Source organism: Nuphar pumila, chromosome 3, assembly GCF_984573655.1.
Source record: "Nuphar pumila chromosome 3, dmNupPumi1.hap1.1, whole genome shotgun sequence".
Taxonomy (NCBI): Eukaryota; Viridiplantae; Streptophyta; class Magnoliopsida; order Nymphaeales; family Nymphaeaceae; genus Nuphar; species Nuphar pumila.
The window spans coordinates 28186355-28213332 of NC_143251.1; the positions used below are offsets into that span (position 1 = coordinate 28186355).

General features: G+C 36.4%; 1 protein-coding gene across 2 annotated transcripts in view; it reads right to left on the minus strand.

The window, feature by feature from the left end:
- The window catches only part of LOC149842418 (uncharacterized), a 50783-nt gene extending 24042 nt beyond the window's left edge, over positions 1–26741 (minus strand). Inside the window, exons 1-6 of one of the 2 annotated variants that reach the window (XM_090001430.1) lie at positions 26616–26741; positions 26366–26493; positions 24335–24455; positions 22777–22858; positions 22629–22699; positions 21016–21057 (exon numbers count right to left, since the gene is read on the minus strand). In XM_090001430.1, the coding sequence (XP_089857556.1) occupies positions 21016–21057; positions 22629–22699; positions 22777–22858; positions 24335–24455; positions 26366–26493; positions 26616–26740 (569 nt within the window). In that variant the 5' untranslated portion in view covers position 26741. Of the gene's footprint in view, positions 1–21015; positions 21058–22628; positions 22700–22776; positions 22859–24334; positions 24456–26352; positions 26494–26615 lie in introns of both variants that reach the window. The other variant, XM_090001431.1, reaches the window with a different exon arrangement.
- Between the last annotated feature and the right edge of the window lie 237 nt (positions 26742–26978).

The following is a 26978-nucleotide window of genomic DNA, read 5'->3' on the forward strand; positions in this document are numbered from 1 at the left end:
CAACTAGACAATCATCCCGAATCTCGAGGCCTCCAGAAAAGTTTGTATCATACGAGTCTTTCTCACCCACATATAGGGCAGTTATTGCATTAATTCACTCATATGAAGAACCATCCACATATTTTCAAGCAAAAAATGATATCAAATGGATAGAAGCCATGAAAGTTGAATTAGATGCACTTGAAAAGGCTTCTACATGGAATATTCAAGATCTTCCTCCAGGGAAGAAAACTATAGGATGTCGATGGGTTTATAAAATTAAAACCAAGAGTGATGGTACTCTTGAAAGATATAAAGCCCGTTTAGTAGCCAAAGGTTATGCCCAAGAATATGGGATTGATTATGAAGAAACCTTTGCTCCGGTGGCTCGTATGACTACTGTCCGAACCTTAATTGCCTTAGCTTCTATCAAAAAATGGTCTATTTTTCAAATGGATGTCAAAAATGCTTTTTTAAATGGAAAGCTAGTTGAAGAAGTATATATGGAACCCCCTCCTGGTCTAAGTATTCCTAAGGGTAAAGTCCTTCGCTTAGAAAAAGCTCTTTATGGACTTAAACAAGCACCAAAAGCTTGGTATGATAGGTTTAGTCGTGTTATGATTGATATTGGTTTTCAATTCTGTTTAACTGACACTGCTTTGTTTATTAAGAATTCTGATGCAGGGATCATTGTGCTTCTTCTCTATGTGGATGATATGATCATCACCAAAAGCGATAAACAGGGAGTTGAAACAATCAAAACACTTCTTAAATCTCATTTTGAAATGACTGATTTGGGCTTGTTGAGATATTTTTTAGGCATTGAAGTTGCTTATTCTCCTAGAGGATATTTATTATCTCAGACTAAATTTGCTTTTGATATTGTTTTCAGGTCTGGTATTACTGATGATAAGAAAGTTGACACTCCAGAAGTTGTTAATGTTAAAATGAAGATTGATAATGGAGAACTTCTTGCAGACCCTACTCCTTACAGACAGCTTGTCGGGTCACTTTCCTATCTATCCATTACCAGACCAGATATAGCACATGTTGTTCATACAGCAAGTCAATTTCAACATGCTCCTACTTCTGTTCATATGGGAGCAGTCATGCGTATTATCAGATACATCAAGTCCTCTCTTTCACGAGGACTTTTCTTATCTTCCTCCTCTTCTCTTGATTTAATTGCATATACTGATGCTGATTGGGGAGGTGATCCCAATAACAGACACTCAACCACTGGCTTTTGTGTCTTTTTAGGGGAATCATTAATCTCGTGGAGGTGTAAAAAGCAGCAGAAGGTATCTCTCTCATCCACCGAAGCTGAATACAGAGCCATGGCAACCACGACCATGGAAGTAGTTTGGCTCCGACGACTGCTTGCTGACATGGGAGTTGAAGCAACAAAGGCTTCACAAATGTGTTGTGACAACAAAAGTGCGATCTACATTGCCAGTAACAGAACATTCCACGAACGCACCAAACACATCGAAATGGATTGTCACTACGTCAAAGAGGAATATCTACACGGGATAATTGATCTGCCATATGTCACTTCAGAATATCAGTTAGCAGACCTCTTTACAAAGCCTCTCGCTGCTCCCCGATTTCACTTTCTCTTAGACAAACTTTCGCTCATTGTACCGTAAGTTTGAGGGGGAGTATTAAAATGTAAAACTGTACATATATGTATATATAATAATATTATATTATTATATATATATAAATACATTTTTAATTTCTTTCTTTTCTGTATTTTTTTTCCTTTATTTTTATTTTTTGTCTTTATGTCATCTAGTTCAGTTTGAACTAGAATGACTGTTGCTAGTCAAGTCCTGTCCAGACTTGACTAGCAATAGAGCTGTTGGACTGACACAGTCCAACAGCTCTTAATAGAGCTGTTGGACTGACACATTCCAACAGCTCTAAATAGAGCTGTTGGACTGTGCCCAACAGCTCTATTGAGTCCTCTTTCAGCTGTGTATATAAAGGGGTGCAGCCCCTCTTGTATTTTACTCCAATGCTTCTTAAGCAATTGGTTTTTCATATCAATAAAGAATACATTTTTATTTTTATTTTGTTTCCAATTATACCCTTTTTAAGGGTTATGCTTTAGTGTCATTCTTGACACTTGCTCTTGTTAATCAAAGCTCGTGTTTCGAAGATCCCATTTCATTTCAATAAGATCTCAACTACTGACGTTTTTGTGTTTTTAAGTGATTCTTTGATTTCTTGAAGGTGCAAGAAACAACAAAATGTCTTGTTATCCACCACTGAAACTGAGTATCGTGCAATGACTAAGACAAAAAACTTGTGTGGCTAAGGAGTCTTCTCAAAGACATGGGAGTTATCATCTTAAAGCCCTTGAAAATATGTTGTGATAATAAAAGTGTCATCTACATAACAAGTAATCACACATTCCATGAGTGTACAAAGCATATAAAGATGGTGATGCAGTGCATCAGGACCAATCCAACACATGTGAAGAGCTATAAGAGAGAGAATTTGGGCTTGGGTCTAGATTATATATAGATCTACTATATTAGGATCAGAGTTACCAGTCGAGGAAGCGAGAGCGGGAAGCGGGAAGCAAGGCACTTTCAAAAATTTAGGAAGCGGAGAAACGTGGGACCACTTAGAAGAAAATTCTGAACCGACCTAGGAAGCGAACCGGAAGCGAGGGGAAGCGAAAAAAATGAAAAAAAAATGGAGAAGCGTGGGGAAACGTGGGGGAAGCGTGCTTCCCAAAAAAGGGGGACGCTTCCCCTCACTCTTCGAAAGCGTGACGTTTCGTGCTTCCCCTTTTACCTAAGCGCTTCCGGTAACTCTGATTAGGATCCATATATAACATATCTAATAAAAGGAGAAGGCCCACTTTTTGCTCTCTCTCGAATTGTTGCAGGAAGAAGAGGTACTCTCTCTCTCTCTCTCTCTCTCTCTCTCTCTCTCTCTCTCTCTCTCTCTCTCTCTCTCTCTCTCTCTATCTCCAAATTATACGAGAAACAAGGGAAAAGAAGTTAGGATTAGAGGAGAGATAACAAAGGGAGAGAACAAAGTTTCTCTATAGATGTCATGAAATGAGATTCATCTTCTCTAAAAGGGTCAATCCCCTTTAGTACAACATAAAGGTAAACCGAATAAAATGTCTAGTATGCCCCCTTCTTTATAGGGTATGTTCATACTAACTTATATGAGACTACTTTACATAAAACTATGCTACTCTATATTACATAGACTTCCAATATTCTCCTTCAAACTTGGAAGGATGTAAAGGAATCATTCCAAGTTTGGAAAGAAAAGAACTGAAATGCAAAAGAGAAAGACTTTTTGTAAACACATTTGCAATTTGATTTTTTGAGTTGACATGCTCTAAAGCTATAATTCCATCTTCATAAGCTCTTCTTGTATAATGGCAATCTATTCCAATGTGCTTAGTGCGCGCATAAAACTCTGGATTCTTTACAATATGAATAGCACTCATATTGTCACAAGATAACTGAGTTTTCTTTTCACATGGAATTCCCAATTCCCCTAATAGCCATCGAATCCAAATAATCTCAGCCATAACACGAGTCATCGCTCTCTATTCTGCTTCAGCAGCAGACAAGGCCACCTTTGTTGTTTTTTGCTCTTACGTGAGATCAGGGAGCTTCTAAGAAAAACACAAAATCTTGTAGTGGAAAGGTGATCCCTAGTATAGCCTTCAAAATTAGCATCTTTATCCGACAGAAACGAGAAAAACATACCATAATGCATAGAATCTCTGACATACCTGATGATCCTGAGTACTACTGCCAAGTGAAGTGATCGGAGAGCACTCATAAATTGACTTACTATATGAACTGAGTGTGTTATATCTGGTGTAGATATAGTCAAATATATAAGGCTCCCAACTAATTGCCTGTATACAACAAGATCCTCTAGCTCAATGCCATCAGTAGCTCTCATCTTCAAATTTGCCTCCATGGGAGAATTTACTTGTTTCGAGTCATCCGTCAATCTTGTTTTCACAATCAAATCTATACATACTTATGTTGTACAGTCCCCTTGAAGAGTAAGTTATGTCAAGCCCAAGAAAGTATTTCAAATGCCCTAAATCTTTCATCTCAAACTTATTGGCCAATTTTTTTTCTCTTCAGTCTTCTTTATGTCACCTTCATGAAGAACCATATCATCTACATAAAGAAGCAATATACAATTTACAAGAATAGAAACCAAGTGACCTCACTGATGAACTGAACTTCTCAAACCAAGCTCGAAGTGCTTGTTTGAGACCATATAGAGCTTTAGACATAGAGCTCTGCAAAATCTACACACTCTGCCTACTAGATCATAGTATCCTTATGGAAGCTCCATATACACTTATTCTTGTAAGTTCCCATTCAAGAATGCATTCTTGACATCTAACTGCCAAAGGTCCGATTGTTGTATGGTTGCCACTGTAATGAAAGAGATCAACTCCAACAAAAGTCACTTATGAACTTGTAAGAACACACTTCAATCAAGCATTGCACTTGATTGAATAAGCAAAAACACCCACACAAGGGTCAAAAATGATTGTTATTGAATAAGAAACCTCACTCTAGAGGGATAATACAACCCAAGGCCTTGAGGCCAATTTATAGAGAAAGAGACACATGGGAGCAGCCCCATATGGCTGCAGCTATATAGAGTTGTCCCAAAAAACCCAAAAATCGAAAAAGGTAAAAAGGTAAAAAATACAAAAAATAAAGGTAAAATAAAAAGGAAAAAAAAAAGAAAAAAAGATGGATGATGCCAATTATAGTGAAAAGACCGAAATACCCTTGTTGGGTATTTCGGTTTACAAGCATATATATATATATACACTTTAACACACCCCCCCCTCAAACTCATGGTGGCACAACTGAGAGTTTGCCAAGAAGGAAGCGGAATCTGGGAGATGGAAGCGCTTTGGTGAGGAAATCTGTTAGTTGATACTCGGACGGAACGTAGGGCAATGTGATGGTCTTCTTCAGAAATTCTTCACGAACGTGGTAGCAATCCATTTCAATATGTTTGGTCGTCTCATGAAATGTATGATTGCTTGTAATGTATACAGCGCTCTTATTGTCACAACATAATTTTGATGGTTCTACAATATGAACTCCCATATCTTCGAGAAGTTGTTTCAACCAAACCAACTCAGATGTGGTTGTTGTTATGGCACGATACTCAACTTTCGTGGAAGAGAGAGACACATTTTGTTGCTTTTTGCATCGCCATGAAATCAAAGAATCACCTACAAAAACACAATAACCAGTGGTTGAGCGTCTGCCATTTAAATCCCCTCCCCAGTCAGAATATGCAATGACTTTTAAAGAGGAAGAGGATGATAAAAGTAATCCATCATTGATTGAATTTTTAATATATCTAATAATTCTCATTACAGCACTCATATATACTGTAGTGGGAGCATGTTGGAACTTACTAACGAAATAAATAGCATGAGAAAGATCAGATCAAGTAATGAATAGATAAGACATGGCTCCAATCATTTGTCTGTATGGAGTAAAATCCTTCAGAGGTTCTCCATCATCTATCTTCATTTTTGCATTTATAACTTCTGGAGTATCAACTCGTTTATTGTCCGTAAGTCCTCATCGTTCTATGATTTCTGTTGCATACTTTGTCTGAGATAAAAAATAACCACGAGGTGAGTAAGCCACTTTTATTCTAAGAAAATAACGTAAAAGACCAAGATCTAACATTTTAAAATTGTCGTTGAAGATATTTTTTATTTGATTTACTCATTTGTCACCTCCTGTGATAATCATGTCATCGACGTAAAGTACTAATATCACTATTCTTGCACTTGAAGACTTAACAAACAATGCAGTGTCAGTATAACAAGATTTAAAATTCAATTTTGTCATCATAGTATTGAATTTATCATACTAAGCTTTTGGGGCTTGTTTCAAACCATTGCATAACCGAAGAATTTTCCCATGTGCTAAACTTAAGCTTGGTGGAGGATCCATATACACTTCTTCATCCAGATCATCATTTAAAAAGGCATTTTTTACATCCATTTGAAAAATAGACCATTTTTTAATTGAGACTATAGAAATCAGAGTCCTGACAGTTGTCATCTGAGCAACTGAAGCAAAGGTCTCGTCATAATCTATCTCATATTCTTGATTGTATCCCTTGGCTACAAGTCTAGTTTTATATCTATTTAATGTTTCATCCCATTTAGTTTTAACTTTGTAGACCCATCTACATCCTATGGTTTTCCTACCTTTGGGTAATGTTTGAATTTCTCAAGTTTTTGTCTTTTCTAATGTTTTTAATTCATCATTCATTAAGTTGGTTCTATATAGAAATGTATGGCCATAAGACATGATCTGTACCTTGGCTCAAAGGAGTCATAAGATACAAATCTATTAGGGCTTTTGAAATTCTTATGGATCTTCTAATACTAGATGGATCCATATCTTGGTTTTTTGAATATCTTTCCAATGCACATGATCGATAATCTTTTGTACGTCGAGAATAAGTTTGTACATTATCATGAAGTACGTCTTCATGACTAAAAACTTTATTTTCACTCTTATACACATCATAAGTACATGTTCCACGTTCATTGATAAGATAAAAAAAGAATAAATAATCACAACTCTCTTGGATTTTTTCTTGGGTAAAACCATTTTCTTTTTTCAAGAAATGTGAGATTTCGTGAAACATATAATTTGTTTTTTTCAATGTCATAGCATTTGTATCCCTTTTGGTTTTCGGCATAGCCTAAGAAAACACAAGGGATTGCTTTTGGAGAAAGTTTGTCATTTTTATTAGTAAGAATGAAACACTTACATCCAAAGACTCTTAGCCTATTATAATCAAGTGATGGTTTAAATAATTTTTCAATTGAAGAAATATTTTCAATGGTTTTTGAAGGCATTTTATTTATCAAATAGACCACCGTAAGGGTGGCTTCGGCCCAAAAACTTTTAGGTACATTTTTTGAGATAAGGAGTGTTCTCGTTGTCTCAATGATATGCCTATGCTTTCTTTCAGCTAGAACGTTTTGTTGAGTAGTATATGAACAGGATTTTTGATGGATAATTCCATGTAGGCCAAGGTAATTTTTGAATTCTTTTGATACAAACTCTCCTCCGGAGTCAGTTTTAAAGATTTGAATATTGGTTTTAAATTGAGTCTTTATATAATGATGGAATTTTTTAAAACAGTCAAATACTTCAGATTTTTGTTTAAGAAAAAATATCCAAGAGTGTCTACTATAGTTATCCACAAATATAACATAATAAGATACACCCCCTTTGGAAACCATAGGAGCCGGTCCCCATACGTCTGAATGTACTAACTCAAAAGAATTTTTAGATATGAAATGTCTTGGTCCAAATGGTAAGGATTTCATTTTTCCAAGAATGCAATCTTCACACACAAAATCTTTTCCTTTATAACTTAAGAAAAATGGAAACAATTGTAATTTGGACACGCAAGGATGTCCTAGTCTTTTGTGTCAATTTTCTATGTCTTGCTTTTTCACAAAATTACAAAAACTAAGTTTTGATAGCTCAAGATTATCCATTACATAGAGATATCCTCTTCTATGGCCTCGCCTAATCGACTTCCCGGACTGGAGATCCTATATTAAACAATCATTAGATGAAAACAAGACTTTACATCCATGATTTGTAATTTGAGAAACGGATAAAAGGTTTAAATTCAATTTTGGTACTATTCGAATATTTGGTATGTGAAAATTTGGTTGATTTTTAAAAATTCTAAGACTTTTGATTTTCAAGGATGTTCCATCGGCAGTTGAAACATAAGAATCTTTTGAGTTAGTATGACATTCAGATAATATGGACTCATTTGGAGTCATATGAAACGAGGCACCGCAGTCAAGTATCCATGAAATCTTACCAGGGTCCCCGTTTGTAGATAAGGCCGCTCCTGAGAAAGAGGAAGTTTGACCTTTTAGCATTGGTTATAGTGTCTCCATTAGTTGAGTCAAAGATAGCGAACTGATGCATTTGGAGTCGTCATCTTCATGGCCTTCAACCGAAGCAACTCTCTTATCGTCTCTATGATCTTCTTTCTTTCTTTTGGGACAAAAAGACTTGATGTGTCCTGACTCATAACAATGATAACAAATAATTTTTTCACCCTTTTTGTATTCATAGTCACCCCTCTTCTCATTCCTTTTATAGTTGGAATTTCTTCCACTCATTTTTTACAAAATGAGGTGGTTTGTAACTTCTAGAATGATTGCCGGATTTTGACATAGCAAACACGGATTCTTCATTTTTTGAAGCAAAAGGCTTTTTCAACCTATTTTCCTCCATAGTTAATTCCTCAAGAGTTTCAACTATGGATGGTACACCTCCTCTATGAAGGAGGGCCGACTTAGTCCCTTCAAATTCGGGTCTAAGTCCGTTGATGAATTGGTAGAAATGTTTTGTTTTAATTTGATTTTCATGGAGTTTTAAGACAATGCTATTTTGGTTCAAGAAGAGTCAATTCATTCCAAAGGAGAGAGAGAGCTTTATAATATTCCCTAATGCTCATCTCTCCTTGGATCATAGTTCTAACTTTATTTTGAACATTACAAATGTGAGCAATATCTTTAAGACTACATGTCTTTAAGATATTTCCATGCGTCACTAGTGAAATCAAATTTCGCTAAGCTAGAACATTTGTAAATATCAACACTATTGATGAGCCATCCAATGATCTTAGAATGACTCATCCTCCATTCTTTCCATTTCTTTTCATAGTCACAAACGGCTCTAGACATTTCTCCGTGGAGAGCCACTTCTTTTTCATTCTCAATCTTGGTGAGAATGAGTTTTGGTTCCTTTTCGAACCCATCCACCAAACCCTAAAGGCCTTTTTCCCAAATTTTGTGCTTGACTATGGATGTCCACATCACAGTTGGTATCATTTAGGCATACGGGAATGGAGACCATTACTTCCCTTTCATGCTCCATTCCAATGTAATGAGCGAGAGTAGAGAAGAATGAGAAAAACAAGAGAGAGATAAGAAGGATAATACGCAAAAGATGAAGTGTTGCCTTCCCGATGTAGCGATCCACGATCCTTTTCTTGGTGTTATCACGATCCTCCTTTAGAAAAGATAACCTTATGCCTCACGAGCACCAAAGCTCTGATACCATGTAATGAAAGAGATCAACTCCAACAAAAGTCACTTATGAACTTGTAAGAACACACTTCAATCAAGCATTACACTTGATTGAATAAGCAAAAACACCCACACAAGGGTCAAGAATGATTGTTATTGAATAAGAAACCTCACTCTAGAGGGATAATATAACCCAAGGCCTTGAGGCCAATTTATAGAGAAAGAACCACACGGGAGCAGCCCAATATGGCTGTTGGGCTGCTCCCAACGATCATATTTATGACTGTTGGGAGCAGCTCCAACAGCTATATTAGAGCTGCCCCAAAAAACCCAAAAATCAAAAAAGGTAAAAAGGTAAAAAAAAATATAGAAAATAAAGGTAAAAAAAAGGAAAAAAAAAAGGAAAGAAAAAAGATAGTTGATGCCAATTACAGTGAAAAGACAAAAATACCCTTGATGGGTATTTCAGTTTACAAGCATATATATATATATATATATATATATATATATATATATATATATATATATATATATATATATATATATATATATATATATATATATACACACACTTTAACAGCCACTGCTAGAAGAGTACGAATCATGGTCATACGAGCCACAGGAGCAAAGCTTTCCGCAAAGTCAATTCCAAATCGTTGATTATACATCATAGCCACCAATCTAGCTATATACCTCTCCACTGACCCATATGCCTTTGTTTTTACCTTGTACACCCATTTGCTGCCAAAAATAATTTTCTTGGGAGGAGGTTTTACTTGCTCTCATGCTTGCATTTGTTCCAGTGTATTCATTTCATCAACCATGGCTTTTTGCCACTTCTCCTTTCCTGCGGCTTATACATAGGACTTGGGCTCAACATAGGAATAGATTAGGGCTAGGAAAGCACAATAATGAGGTGCAAAATACTATTAGGATACAAAACGAGAGAGAAGAACAGAAGGTCTAGAACTTTTGCATACTTGATCAGAGGATGAGGAAGAAGAATAAGGTAACTCTAAGTTTTGTTGTTGTTGTCTGGATCTGTTGTCGAAGGAATAAGATCAAGATTGACCTCTTCACTTCCCTGCTCTTCCACTTTATCTAAAAATGGAATTTCAAACACACCTTCATGTCTCCTTGAGTAAGTTTGACCAAACTTATCTCTTCTAGCTAGAACTTTCTCCCCTTGATCCTCCATCCTCTCGCTCACTCTCTCACCTTCTCTTTCTTCAAAGGAAACCCGGACGGACAAGTTACTCTCATTCTCAGTCTTCTCTCCATACTAGCTAAAGTATAGCACATTCTACTGAAAAAACCACATGTCTGGATACCCCCACTTTCTTTTCAACCGGATCATAGCACTTGTATGCTTTCTAACCCTCAAAAAAACTAAAGCAACATTTTTGGAGCTTTAGGAGATAACTTATCTCTATATCTGTCAACTATAAGGATAAAACATACACAACCAAACACTTTCAACATATCAAAGTTTGGAACTCTTCCATATAGTTTCTAAAAAGGTGATATGCCTTTAAGTATTCCAGAAGGCATACGATTGATCTGATAAATGCTCAGGTGAACTGCATTTGCCCAAAACATTTTAGGTAGTTCACAATCAATCAGAAGATCTCTAACTGTTTCCAAGATATGCATGTTTTTTCTCTCAGCCACACCATTTTGCTCAGGAGGTTAAGGACAAGACTTGTGATGAACAAACCTTTCAAACACATAACTAATGTATTCACCACCAGAGTCAGTACGCAGGGTTTTAATCTTAGCTGCAAACTGATTCTCAACCATAGCACAAAAGCTTTTAAAGATTTCAAAAAAATCACTTCTATTTTTCATAAAGTATATCTAAGTAAACCTTGTACACTCATCTATAAAAGTCACAAAATAAGATGACACAACAGAAGAACCCCATACATCTGAATGTACCAAATCAAAAGGACTTTCTGATTCCCTATTACTAGACTTGAATAGCATAGCATGACTCTTCTTCCAGAGTCTTTAACATGATTTGACACAACTAGGTTGGATTTTCCAAAACTTCCTGAGGACACTAAACTTTACAACCTAGAGTGGAAAATATGCCCAGTCTCTGGTGCCACAAAACATACTCATCCAAAATTGATGCTCCATATCTGATTTTAACTTTCTTCTTGTCCCTCATATCAATCCAATCCAGGTAGTACAGATCTCTTTTTCAATTGCCAATCTCAATCTTCTTCCCTAACAACTGATCCTGCACAACACAACCAACAAAGTAGAAAATGATATTAAATTTAAGATTGGTAATTTGACTGACACAAATAAGATTCATAGCAAGGAATAGAGCATGATAAACTTGACAAAGATTAAACTTACTACCAGGATAGGAATCAAACGTAATTGAACCTACTTTGGAAACATACATAGAAGAACCATCTGCAGTGCAAAAATTGCCACTGTAGAGACTCCTGAGATACCTGAAAATGCAGTACCAAAGGATGAGGTAGGAGTAGCAGAAGAAGAAGGGCTAATGGCTAACTAAGCAAGAAGCTGCAATTTTTTGATATGATGTTGAATTTCTTACTAAACCTGCTCTAGTTTCTTAAGCTACCCACTATCCATCACTTCACTACCAATCAATGCAGAACCACCCGATTGCTCATCCCTTGGTATTACACCCTCAATGTAATATCAGTATTTTGATACTTAGTCATTTTCAGATTTTTTCAAAAATTTGGCTAAGTCTGGGAGAAAAATCGTTTGAACCTCGATATTAGACCGATGCTTTTGAGTCCGGGCTTCGCCAAGGTCTCATCAACTAGGTCTAAACGAGCCACTTAAAATGTGAGAAAAAGTTTAATTTTTGACTTTTAAATTCAAGCGAAATTCAAGTTATTTTCGGACAAAATTTGAAATTTATATTCAAGTTATATATCGTTGGATGCGTCTCAGAATTCTAAATGCAACGATATTTTACTTTTCTGGATTCAGGTTCCGGTTGGCCCGAAAATCGCATTTTTTCAAAAAATGAACAGTTTGTCGATCTAGATCCGAATTTGGATCAGACTGGATCCAATGTTTATGATTCGAAATAATATGGATTCAGACCTTATCCAAGACCCATTTTAATCCGGATTTGATCCAGATCATGATCCAATTTTGTTTTGGATATGGATCCAAATCCATGTCTAATGAAAATCTAACTTTAAATTCAATTTAAAGCTAAGTCACACGGACTCGGCTAAAAGGTCGACGCACTTGCGTCAACATGCCCAAACACGGGTGCGGCTTCGGACATGGGGCGGACATGGTCAACGAAGTGTCGAACTCGGTCAACGCACTGGGGCAGAGTCCGTCCACATTTTGGACTTGATCAACTTTGACCGAGTCTATTTTTGTCCATTTATGATTGTTATATATATATATATATATTGTCAACTTTGACTAGTCAACTTATTACTTTAAAATTTACAATCTTATTATTGTTATATATATATATATTATTATTGTTATATATATATAGTCATGTCCCCGTGTCCAAAATTTTTGAAATTGATACCCGTGTCGCACCCATACCCGCACCCACACCCATGTGACATAGGTTTAAAGCTTTAAATTAAAGCTAACTGGAGTTAAGAAGACTCCTAAAGTAATTAAAGTAACTTTGGAATTTCAAAAATATTTAATTAATTATTAAATAATTCATTATTAATTAATTATTTTTTATCAATTCCGAAATTTTATTGTTAGGGTTGTTTAGGACTTCCTAATGGAGTCCTTATACATACCTAAAGAGACCTAAGAGAGATTACGAAAAGACTTTTAAAGAAAATTGAAAAGTTTGAAAAAAAAAGTCAAAATAAGGAAAGTTTGAAAAGTTAGGAAAGGGTGAGAGGGAGTTTTCTCAAAAGAGGAAACCCCCGTTCTCCAGCCCATCTAGAGGGGGCTGGAGAAGGGGGGGTGCCACCCCCTTTATTGGTCTACTTAAAAAAAAAAAAGAGAGAGAAAAAGAGAGAAAGGAGGAGGAAGAAGAGGAGGAGATCCTCTCCAACCATCCACGTTTTGCAACTTCTACCATTGTTTTCCTTCATTTTATATTCATGGTATGGGTTTCCTCTCTTGAATCAAGTAAGCAATTGATTATAGATTGGATTTTCATAAAATATTTTGATGAAAATCCATAGAAAAAGTGTTTATATGGATGTTTTCTCAAAAATACATGAAGGATGATCCATGGATCTCCCTCCATGGTTGTATTCTTGAATTTTTTTCATCTTTTCAATGAAATAATATTATGTACATGCTAAAACAGAATTTTTATTTATGGTAGAAATGTTGTTCAGATTTTCTTCTTGATGAATATTGATTTCCATAGATATACAATCACATGAGCCGTTGAATGCATGAATTCAAAGAAAAAAAAATCTGTGTAAACATGTATATTTCAATAACAGTTTGGGTAAGCATGTGAAAAGTTAATGTATACTGGATTTCGAGAATGTATACCTCCCGTGTTTGTATGGAAGCACATTCGATGTATGAATCTGTCATGCCTAAATGTAAGTTTGATTATACATGTATATTGGTGTAAATACGTATATGCATGCATTGGAATATGCCTGAATTCAAAGGGCCTGAAAAAAATTCTGTTATTGTTGGCCATGCTCTTTCTTTTATAGTTGTTACTGGGCTTAATGACATGGCTCGGCTGGCCTGTCATAACTTGGCAGACCTGCACAGGTCCCAGTATGTTCTGTAAAAAAAAAAAAGTAGGTTATGAAGAAAAAAAATCTTTGTTGGCCTAGGGTCACATTTTTTTGGGCCAGACCCATGCCGAGGAGCCTCACAAGCAAGCTGGCTGGGCACGGCCATGCCTGGCAGCACTCGAGGGGTGCTGCCAGACTAGGCTGGCAGGTTGCCAACCCTGCTGGTCCTGCCAGGCTCGACAGAACCGAGCCCAGCAGGTCGGTTCTGTCAGGCCTGCTGGGCAGCAGGTTAACAAAAAATAAAATAAGAAAATCTTTTTTTGTTGATTGGGCTGGCTGGCAGCCAGCCGAGTGCCAGGCCCCAGGCAGGATGCCCACAGGTCTGGTCTGGACCTGTGCAGTGGCTGCCAGGCCCTGCCCAGCTGGGTGCTGGACCGTTTTGTACCAAAAAAAAGGAGGCTTTAAAAGAGTTTTTTTTTAGCAAACTCCGTGTTGGTTTAAATCTAGAATTTTAAAACTATATATAAATGCTAACTTCCAGTTTTTGTTAAGTGTACGTATGTTGACCCAAATACATGCCATGAGTGAGATTTTGTTCCATATGCCTGCACTTGTTATGATATGCATTACCAATATGTTATTTCAAGTGGTTCCAAGTGCACGTGTATTGATAAAAATAATGTGTACGGTCATGTGATCTAGTTTTGAGATTTCGCTAAGTGTAGCTGATATATCTTTATGCACGCTAATAATGAAATTTTTCACATGCCTACTTGACACACCCCACTTGCCTTAGTTTTAAATGCAAATATTGGCTATCACATGTGTACATAAACTTCAAATGTGTAATTTTTCAGTATGTGCCTGCGTGGGAGTGTGTTCACCTGCTTACGTGATAAATAGAAGCATGTACATGGCATAGTGGGGTAAACTCATGCATATGAATATCATTGTTCCATGTAAATAGTTAAAATTTGCATATATGAATGTGCATTTAAAAGCATGTGGATATCATCACATATATGTCAGGTTGTTAAGGTTTTGCATATGATGCATCGATGATCAAAATGGATCATCGCGGGGCTGGTGAGTCTTGAGCTTAGATGCTCCTACTTTACTTGTTTTACATACATCGCAAAAGTCACATTGATATTGTTTTTATATTGCATTGATCTATGGTTTTCTACGGGCTATGGTCCCGTAATGAATCTCGCATGCGGATATGTGAACTTGAATTTTTAATTGTGCATGCTAAATTAATAAATGACTACTAATAATAAAATAAAGACAAAACAGTGTAATATATGTTCTGAGATATCTCATCTTTAGAATGAGACTTTTAGAGTTGCGGTTTCGGAGAACCGTGAGGATACAAAAACTTCATGTGCATTATTGTTATTCCTGAACCCAATATTGAGGTTCTTTCTCCTGGCCACGGTTTTAGGGATTTTTCGCCACTTTGCCTGGGGGTAGTGTGTAAACGCAGTTGTTGTTTTGGTATATCAAGAAAGTGACACTTGTGGATGCTGATTTTCCTGGTGTCCTGACATTAGATATTGATTTCTAATATTCCGATGGATGGTGTTGTTTTCTTGATATCGGTCGGAGGCTAAGTTTGAAACACAGTAACAAAATATAACTTATGGAATAAGTTACCCTAGGAACCCTACTTGACCTCGAGAATTCTTACCCGTCTTGAGTATCCGCGAGCAATGAATATAATAAAAAGTAAAACTTAAATGTATGTGCATCCTAATAAGGACATGCTTATGAAAGAGAACTTGATTACAGATAATAAATTATTTATGCATTTGCACTGAGATTATGCATTTTCCTGTTATGCATTAGATCATGCATATTTATTTGCTTCTTTACTTGTCCTGTATGATTAAGTGCATGTTATTGCATCTTGTTGCATGATGAATATTCTTATTGTTTATTTGATATTGTGCAATTATTGCAGTAGTATCCCTTTAAATTATTGCATGATTCTTATTTGTATTCTTTATACTTATTTGTTTCATTAGAAAAACTTGTACTCAGAATCTTTGGTTCTGACTCTTCTATTTTTATATCTTGCAGCCTCTGACGCCCAGTGATGGGACTCGCTTCTGGGAGAGCTACGAGTGCATCACAACTGCTAGACAGATCACTTAGAGACAACGTGGCTCTACTCCTTCACTTACTCCTTTTGCTTATTCTTATTCTTTTATTTTGCACTTGTCTGAGACTATTTGATTCTTGAATTAATAAAGTTGATTCATTTTGTGTTTTAAGATCCCTTGTGATTTTGTGGATGCGCAATAGAACTGTAAAGGCCTCGGGTTTCTAGAAAACTTTTCGCAATTGATTTAAAAAAAAAATCCACACTTTTTCAAGGGTATGAGTTAGGGTCGTTACATTCTCAATAGACACTGCATATGCACCACCTTTCTTTTTATTGAGAATTGGGCAGTAATTCTTCATGCAACCAAGACTCTTATAATAATGACACTGAAAAGAGCTAAGGTCACATCTTCCTCCAAGTCCCATCTCCCCTCATCCTCCAGTCCTACCACCACCGCCACCCCTCTGCCTTAAGTGCAAGACACACATTTTGTATAATTCTCGCATTTCTTCTACACCTCCATAGTGCAAGAGCACCCCAGATTCTCTGCATGTCTGAATAGAGTTCTTTAATTGACTTACTTTCTTGGTGCATACTTCTCAATTCTTGAGTGAGTTGATAATGTTTCACCTAGTTCTCTTACCTATAGACTTGTCTGAAATATGTCCAGTTGTCTCATGGAACTTGAAAATGTTCATGGCTATCCTTGTTTCCACGAACCCAAGAATCCAAGCTTTAATTTGTGCATTGTTTATGACCCATTCTTCAATAGATTTATCAAAACCCTCATCAGAAGCTTTAGGTTTTGTTTTTAAACCATCCAAATAGCCTCTCAATCCTTTTTCAACCACCGCTGCTTCAAAAAAATCAGCCCAACATGCATAGTTTGTCCCATTTAATTTGACCGGGATGACTTGAATTTCTTCCTTCTCCGTGATATCACCCACAATAAATATTACAAAAAATAAAGTACCAAACAAGCACTTAACAAGATACACTTTCAAACAGTCAACAACACTATAAAAAATATGCACATAACCAGCCAAAACCCAATAGGAACAAACAAGTCCAAAAAAAAAACTCAGTCCAAATGAGTGCTTCAAACCATAGTACATATGCTATTTGGACTGAACCAAACCAAACGCTGCCCAAACTCAGCAATACTAGAGCAGTCGAGCATAATAAAACCCAAAAAATGAGTTACTGCCTACTAGTAACACCCCAAAAACACTACAAAGGTCCTCTAAAACGCAAACCCTGCTTTCAAAGCATAATACATATGCTATTTGGACTGAACCAAGCCAAACATTGCCCAAACTCAGCAATACCAGGGCAGTCATGCACAGTAAAACCCAAAAAATGGGTTACCACCTGCTAGTATCACCCAAAAAACTCCACAAACTCCTCCAAAACACCAAACCTGCTCGCCCAAGCAGATTTCTCAGCCTCCTACAAGAAAAACGATCTGAATCCAAGCAATTTCTGGACTTAAAAACTCAAAACCTGATCAGATTCAAAGAAATTCTCAAATCTGGTCAGGAACTCCTCTACAATCCAGAAATCCTAAGAAAAATCACCAAAAATCCAATACTTCTTCAAATCACTTGATATCTGCTTCTAAAATCTTCTAAAATCATGAGCTAGTGAATCCCTAACTCAAAAATCACAAAACTGACCTGACTGTACCAGTCGACACCTTCAAGGATGATGTCAGCACAATCTTCACGCAACCTCAGAATGGAGCCCTCCTCCCCTCACAAATGCCTTCAATCTCCTCTTCAAAAACGCAGGCATGACTCTGATAACATGTTAATTATATGAGAAATAAGGGAAAAGAAGTTAGGGTTAGAGGAGAGATAACAAAGAAGGGAGAGAAAAAAGTTTCTCTACAGATATCGTGAAATGAGAGTCATCATCTCAAGGAGGGTCGATCCCCTTAGCCAGCATAAAGGTAAACAGAATAAAATGACTAGTATGCCCCCTTCTTTATAGGGCATGTAGATACTAACTTATACAAGACTACTTTACATAATAAAACTATGCTACTTTATATTACATAGACTTTCAATAGTCAACGCCGAAAAAAAGTGTTCGGGTTAGGTCGGGATTGGACCTGACCCAGTGCGGGATTGAACCCGACCCAACTCGTACCTGCACCGCGTCCGGTACCTAGTGTCGGTGTGACATAGATGTAGATAAGATGCCCACAAGGGTCACCACAAGCACCACGAACACACAAACGCTTTTGGATGCTTCTTCACGAACCCGATCACGTGATGGTCACTCTCCACAAGTCCAAGAGCACTATGGCTCTGAAACCATGTAATGAAAGTACGTAAAAATATATCCATACAAGTGCACAAGCACAATAATAGTCCACTACGGGACAATACAAGAGCCAAGAGGCAATATAAGCACAAAGGGCAAACAAGGCTTATAGAGAGCCAATACAAGAACACAATATAAAATAATAAGCTTTTATTGATGTGAAGTGCTTGAGAAAGCAAGTTACAAAAAATGGGGACATGTATCCCTATATATACATAACAATAAAGAGGGAGAGGGAAAAGCTCCCAACAGTCACAATGACTGTTGGGGGCAGCTCCCAGAGAGATCCCAACAGTCATAAATATGACTGTTGGGAGCTCTAATGGCTCTATGGTCTAAAAAGACCATAGGGCCCTTGCCCCTTTTACATAAATACAAGGAAAAAAAATAAAAGACAAAAAAAATATAAAACTGTCCCTAGTGGACAGTACCTATTACAAAGCAAAAAGGCCAAAATGCCCTTGATGGACATGGTCAAAGACAAGACTATACATAAACACATATATATACATGAATATGTATATTTATATATAAATATACATATTCTAACACCCACTGGCCAGAAAGTGGCTGGAAATGTTTGCTTTTTTTTAACCCTACATGCAACCATTTTTGGACCACCCACCAGCTGGAGAATGTCTAGAATAATTCTTATATTAAAAAAAACATTTTGTAGCCATGTTCCAGCCACCCATCGGCCGAAAAAATGAGCAAGATGGTTCTGACCGGCAAGGGCGAAAGAATCCCAGCCATTTCCAGATGGTGAGTGGCCAGAAAATGGCTAGTTATACCTTTTTTCAGTTATTGCAAATGAAAAGCCTAAAAAACTAGGTCTTTTGTTTGTCAAATACCTTCAAATTCAGGCTTTTGTCAAACCAGGTTTGTCTCCCTTATCATCTAAACAGGCCCCAAGGGTGTTTCCAAGTCTTAATTTCTGTATACATTTTCCTTTGCGTTACTTCAAGAGGAGGCTAAGTTGAAGGCAGGAGAAAGTCTTATAACAAGAAGCAACTAGTTGAAGCATTTCAATCTGAGTTTTCGTTTACATGTTAAGGTTAGAGAAAATAGGTTATTTCTTCAAATATGGTCACTGAATAAACTCAAAGTGAGGAAAGAGTCACCGAGGCAGTTCATATCAAAACGGTGTTGAACAAGATCACTAGTTGAATCCTATTTCATATTATATTGAATTTATCTACTATATTTGACAGTGGGTCTATTTTTAAATCTTTTATATTAATATTAGCAGCATTCGACTGATTGAAATGATAAAAACGCCCAAAAACTTAATGACACTTGAGAAAATATGTAGTTACTTTTAGGAGGTATAATGGGCTTATGTTTTTTATGGGAAAGAAACAACCAAACACAATTTTTCAAGAGTAATAAAGGGTACTTTTCATTTTTAAAAGTATCAAAGATTAGTAGGTAAATTCATTTATCTTACCATTATAAGACCCAATATTGCTTATGTTGTGAGAGTGGTTAGTAAACTCATTTATCTCATCCTAAGATGCTTGAAGCAAAATCTAAGAAAGGGATTGTATACTTTAATCACAGACATTTTGACATTGAAGGGTATGTAAATGTCGATCAGGCAGGTTCTTTAGAAGATAGAAAGTCTACTGCAGGATATTATACACTGATTGGAGGAAACAGAATAGCAAAAAACAAGCCAATTGTAGCTTGATTTAATGTCGAGGCTAAGTACAGAACACTGGCACAAGGAATCTGTGAAGGCTTGTGGCTGAAGCTTGCATTTACAAAGTTAGAGATAAAGACTATTATTTTCCTATACTGCAACAATAAGGTTGTTATCCAAATAGAATTTAGATCTTGTCCAACATGAGAGGAAAAAATACATAGATATTGATTGTTACTTTTTAAAAGAAAAGGTGGAAGTCAATTTTCAGATAACTCGTGTATGTACACTCCAAATAGTCAACATCCTAAGGAAGTGAACAGACCAAGACTCAAAGAAATGGTTGGTGAGTTGGGGATGGTCAACATCTTTTCCCTAAGGAGACAGCATAACAGTTATGTCATTTCTTTTGTTGTTTGAGGCTACTTTTATTATTTTACTCTTTGTAAGTCCTTTTTCTGTATTTAGTAGGCTGTTTTGGACTTAAGAGCATTTTTACCATCTAATAATATACTCTTTTGGAATGAGAAACAAGTGGGTTAATGAGCCTTAACACTTCTTCATAACCAATACTATCCTTCTTCATCCTTTTTTTCTTTTCCAGTTTCCCACTGTTTTACGCTTTCATTACAGCAAAGGACCTACTTCTACGTAAGGCATGCCAATGAATACAATCAAACAGATAGCATATCTAAATAAATTGCCCACACACATCCAACAGACCATCTAAAATATCATAGTGGCAGAAAACAAATAGAACGAGAATCATGATCGGCACATGTAATTATAGGTAGCCATTAACAACAACGGATTTTGATAACATAGTCACCAACTCCAAGGGTTGTAAATAACTTGATGGCAAGAATGGTCAAATCAAAAGAACTGAAAATCAATAAGGACAAAATGGATAAATAAGAAGAAAAACAACAGTGATATCAAACAGCCTATGTTCAATAACAATACAAAATGCTCAACAAGCTGCAATGCAAATAATTTGACCAATAATTTAAGAAAGTAGCAAACAAAACAGCACTTAAATGTTCAAAGGCCTTTCCAACTACTAACTATATGAGGGTAATGAAAACTTTCCCAACAAAAAAAAGAATGAACAAAATTCAGAAGCCAAAAAGCGTACCCTATTTTTGCAGGGTTTTTCCTAAAGTAAGCCTCACATATACTGCAAAAAGAGAGTATGTTGTAAAAGGCCAAGCTTATAAATCTAGCATCCATAATTGGCAGCTAATAAACATTTGATATAAGCTAGAGAACATTTAAAGAAGCCACATTGCAAAAAAAAAACATTATTCTCAATAATCATGCTAATAAGTCCATCAAAAAAGCTCAACATTAGCTGCACATGGAGATAACATAAAAATGATAGAAGACTACAATGAAAGCATGAAAGGATCCATAATAAAGTAAAAACAAGTACACATAATAAAAAGCTTTTGTCAATATTGAAATAGTTATATTAAGATGCTTGAATAATTATCTGGATATTCCAGATAGCTGATAGAATAATTAAGAGAGAAACTTTGTTTCTCAACCATCTTAGGAAATTTAATAATTTATCCCAATGACAATATGATGGTTTTGTTTGCTAAACAGTTAGGAAAAGCACTTATTATTCATTGCTTATTTGGACAACCTAAAAACATCATCATCATCATCAAGCCTTTATGCTGACTACACAAGTTCAGCTTTACTAGTCCTGTTTCTCCATTCCTTTTGTCTAGAGTAACAACATGCGCCACCTTACAATTCTTTGTATCACCTCCTTATGCCTTCTTCCAAACTTTCTTCCTAATTCCTTGCATCATATCAATCTCTCTTATAGGTATTATGACAGGTTTTTGTACATGTGCAAATCATCTTAAACAACATTCTTTATTTTTCTCATTAGTAATATTCCAATGCATTTTCTGATATATTCATTTTTAATCTTATCTTTTCATAACTCTAGGCATCCATCTTAATATGCGAATCTTTCGTACCATGCACTATCTCTTTCTATAGCTTTTAATTGCCCAACACTCAGATATATGCAAGCACATGCATAAACAGACACATATCATAGTCACCAGTTATGTTCTATATAGAAATCTGTCAAGCACTCCAATGTTTGCAATTGCTAGTGCCAAAACTATCAAATACACCTAGCATCTTGATAACAAACTTGTTTTGCTAGAGGCCCATTTAAGTATCTATACGCACAATTCTTTACCATAACTGTAGGGGTGATGTATAAGTATCAAAAGATAGGTCAAGGTACTGATAAGCATAGACTATATATACTAGTAACAGTCAACGAATATGGGAACTGGGAATTAGAATTTTGGTACCAGGACATGAATTGTCTTTTTCCTTGCATCTGCGTCACACAATTAACTAATTTCCCATACTTTAGATATAGAACATCAGAAATATTCTGTCTAAGACATCGGGCAAATTTTAGAACATAATTTCAATTTCCTCCAAAAGTGCAGTGAGCCAGAAGCAATTTCCACTATGACAATATGAAGACAGGTCAAGTAAGTTATTATCTACAAGAAATTACAAGAGCAGGAAAACGACCTTGGTCCACCTCCTTAAGAAGAAAAAGGAAGAAGCCCAAACAACATATCATTATATCACAATAATAACAACATCAGAATACAACTTTCCTTTTTGACATAAAGCATCAATAAAGAACCTTTTCCTTTTGTACTTCATTAAAGTGCAATTCGAGCAGATAAATGTGTCTGGTACCTTCGCGTAAAAGGCCGTCTCATAAGTACCTTGGGAGCATATTTCTTTTGCTTTTTGACCCTGTATTTTTCCTACATGCATAGAAATGATTAGTAGATGTTTCAAATAAGGTAGAAACTTCTAAAGTGGGCAAAACAAGCAAAACTACCTGAGAAAATGAGGTTTTCTTTTCAAATGTTGAGCTATTATCTATTAGAGCTTCGACTATTTGATCTCCTGTGGCACCTCCCCTACATCAAATCAAACAGGAGCATTAATTTTCAATTGCAAAGATCAAGAATAAATTTACCATTGCTGTATAATTAAACCATTTGCTAAATAATTTTATAAAAAATATTAATTTAAATTCAGTTCCCATAGTCCACTAAGGTTAGAAAAAACAAAAGAAAACACAATATGAGTTTTCCTGTCATGTTTGATGTATAGCTGTTTCAAACAAGTTAAACATAAATCCATTTTCCTCTATGGATTAAAAGTTAAAACAATGAAACAATGATATTGAAGAAAAAACGACAGACAGTAAGGTTACTGGATCTAAGTTTTATATGCAATTGGTCAAATAAGGGTATTTATTGATAAATTCAAAAGCTGATCTCTATTACTGCTACCACTATTGCTGCTGCAGTTACTACCACCACAAACCACCTGTTGCCAAAATAAATAAATAAAAACACATATATATGTATATATATTGCTCTAATGCCGAAAAAAATCATGGGCACAAACACTATTGATAACATATTGCTAATTGCATCGAATGAATGTAACAACTGCTGCTATCTTGAGAGAGCCTTTTGCCGATTGTGTTGAATTAAGATAACAACTACTGCTATGGAAAAAGAACTTAGGTACACGCCAAAGTTAACTTATTGGTCCTCCCCAGAGTTACCGGAAGCTTCGTAGATAAGTGGGAAGCCCGCTTCCCGGAAACTCACTTCGGAAGTGTGATACTCCTCGCTTCCGAAACTTGATTGGAATCTCGATTCTCCAATGCTTCTCCTATGCTTTTCACACGCTTCATATATTCTTCTTATATGTTTTCTCACTCTACTTTTCATGTTTTTTATGTGTTTTCTCTCACGCTTCTCACTCACTTCCATGTGCTTTTTCTAAATTGGCAATCATCATTTTTAGATTTTGTTAAAAATTTAACTTTTATAGTAAAAAATCATGAAATTTAAGAATAGTCACTTTTATTTTAGTTTTTATTTGTGTTCCATTTCGATTCCCATTCAATTCTTATATTGCTTTGTTTTATTTCTCACTTCCCGCTTCCTATACATTTTAAAATGCATTGCTTCTCGTATTGTTTCCCGCTTCCGCTTCTGCTTTCTAGTCTGGAAACCTTGGTTCACCCTACAGTTGGTTTCATGATCAACTAAGGTATACAATTAACTGAACCCTTATTCTTTTAAAATATTTTAAAATTGTCCTTATAGATCCATCATTACAAGTGGAAAATGTATAATAAATAAATGCTCAAGTGTATGATCAGATGTATTTTCAACAATTTCTAATACATTCACAATGCAGATGCAGTAGGAACGCCTTAAATTCTCGAAGTATTTTATTCAGTTTCACAAAGCAGTAAATTAAGAAGTACCAAGTAAACTACTAAAAGGCGAACAAAGAAATTAGGTTGTAACACGACATGAAAACTAAAATAAAAAGTGTGAACATCAAATCAATGCATGGAATGTTGTGACCTGCGCAATGCATCTATATCTTCACCAGAGAGCGTTTGTGCTTTGTTATCATCTACCAATGATCTGTTATCCCTGGTGTCATTATTCAGCTGGGAGTTGTTCATTTCCTCCAATTGGCTACCTGTGCCAAACAAACAAGAAAAATTACAAAGAACTTGTGCTGGTGCAATGCATTAGGGACCACTCAAATACACCAAAATAGGCGATATAAAAATTGTAATGCTTCTTTCAAAGTGTATGCTTCTATAATTTTCAAACTATAAAAGATGAAAAAAGGAAAACAACAATAAACAATAGATAAGGTCATGGCTTCATGGCCACCAAAAATAGATGATGCTGTTGGCATCCACAATGGCAGAGTAGGTAAATGGAGATATGAAACTGGCACAGGACAGGGATGACCCCTCTTGGGACTTATGGTGATATGTTATACACTCCGGTTCTGCCTTGGTCCTTGTATGTAAAAAGCAGTCAAGTCTGACAGAGTTGTAAGGGACATTTGCTTGTCGCAATAACACTTCCCTTGAAGAAACAGCACAAAAAGTGCCTCACGACTCCCTGTTGGACTTTGTTCCACTGAAAATGAGAGGAAAATGACAAAAACAATGGAAGTGGGGAAGGTTTCCTTGCAGAAATATGTTCCCTTGATTGTGTTGGCTTCTGTGGGTACCACAGAAAGGTCACCATTTCCACTGAATGATGTCTTTTTGTGATACACAAACACCCCTCAAGAGAGTGAGCACATTATCCTCACCCATCATGGAGCAGGGCTTGGCTACTTAATGTCAAAAAGAATAAAATGCAAAATAGTGGTCTAAATTTGAATTAAATAAAAAAAGACACAAGAACTGCATGTAATATTTCCCAGTGTTGCAAAGGGTGCAACCCCGTTTTTCACCCTAAATTAGTGAACATGCAGAATTTCTTACTTTTTGTGGAGCATTGATCCAATAACAGAAGGTATATGGCTAATCGATGTTGCACATTGTCATTTGTCTATTGCAATTTTTTTCTGTTAGCCAGTCACATGCATAAGACCAACTGGAGCATTGGTCATGACCAGAAAGATATTTTAGAGGCTCATAAGAGTCTGTTTACAGTTGAGGGTCATTCGGACCTCCAAGAGATTCTAACATTAATCACATGCATATGTATGTAGAATATGAATTAGAAAAGCAGTAAAGTCAGAAAATTAAATTTTTACAATTCCATTGCGATAATGAATACATGTGGAAAAGGTAAAAGGCAAAAGTTTCGTCTGTGTAAACTCAATACATCATGATACTGTTCTGATAAATTCAATGTACCGTCATAATCACGGCAAACTCAATTGACTGGGATTTCATAGGATCTAGTATCAAGACTTTAAATTATCAAGCATCGTTTTTCTTTGATATATAAAAATAAATAAAAAGACAATATACTTAAGTGCGTTGTCTTGTTCCTACTTAAGTGTATGGTTGCAATATGTAGGATAAACCTGCAAACAGTGCCATCATCTTGTTCCTACTTAAGAAAATTATATCTCTTATTGTTCAGATGCATCAATGGACACCAGCATCAACTAAAAGATACAAAAAAGTTACCAACCATTTGTATGCAATCTCCAAACACCGAGAAAGCAGCATCAACACATACCAATATAGTTCAAACTATTTATGGGAATAAACTGAAACGAATTCTCCGGGAAAGATAATTGGCAATACAACAGCCCAACCTTACAAACCACTATCGCTTTGTCGTAGACTCTATTAAAAAACTAAAAGTAAACATCTCCTATACATCTCCAATCATTCATTAACACCAACATCAATCAAGTAACAAAACATGAAAAGCATCACCAGCACAATTCAAGCTACTTAAAGAAAAAAAGTCCGAATTACATCTTGTTGGAAACCAGTCAGCGATACATATCAAACAATCAAGCTTGAACTCAATGAAACGAAAAGCTAGAAAATCGAGGCAGAAACCAAAAGGCCTAACGATTAAAGATCTAAGAACAATCGAGTTCAGTGTACCTAGGAAACATGCCTGCAGAATTCGAGGAGTCGCGCGCAAGGAAGGCGCCGGAGGGCCCGGCCTCGAGCCGGAATAGCGAACCGAATGGGCAACAAATCAACGGGCGCAGCGAGCACGTCTTATTCCCGATTTTCAGCGTCCTGAAGGTCAGAATCCCAAAAAATAGAAAAAAAAAATCAGAGAAAAGGATCCAAATTTCACGAATCCTACCTTTAACAAACCATGAATAGACAGAGGAAGAAGAGGAGAAGAGGGAGCTCACGAGGAGGGAGTGAGGCGCGCAAAGATGAGTCGATCACCATCATTGATATCGAGAAGGACGCTGCATCCTTCGGACGCGATGCGAGGGTCTCGCTTGGGTGGGAGATCCACGCCATCTTCCGCCATTATCGATCGATCCACGGAGAGAGAGAGAGAGAGGTTTAGGGTTTTAGCGTGCCCGGAACACTTACGACACCGAGAGAGAGAGAGAGAGAGAGAGAGAGAGAGAGAGTCACGTGCCAAGGGAAGATCTCATTGGTTTAGAAAGAGGGAGCAAAGATCTCCTTTCGGTTCTTCTGCGTCAGATGTACGGACTCAATGCATTGCACGTGTTACAAACGGATCGGATATGTCTCAGGTTAAG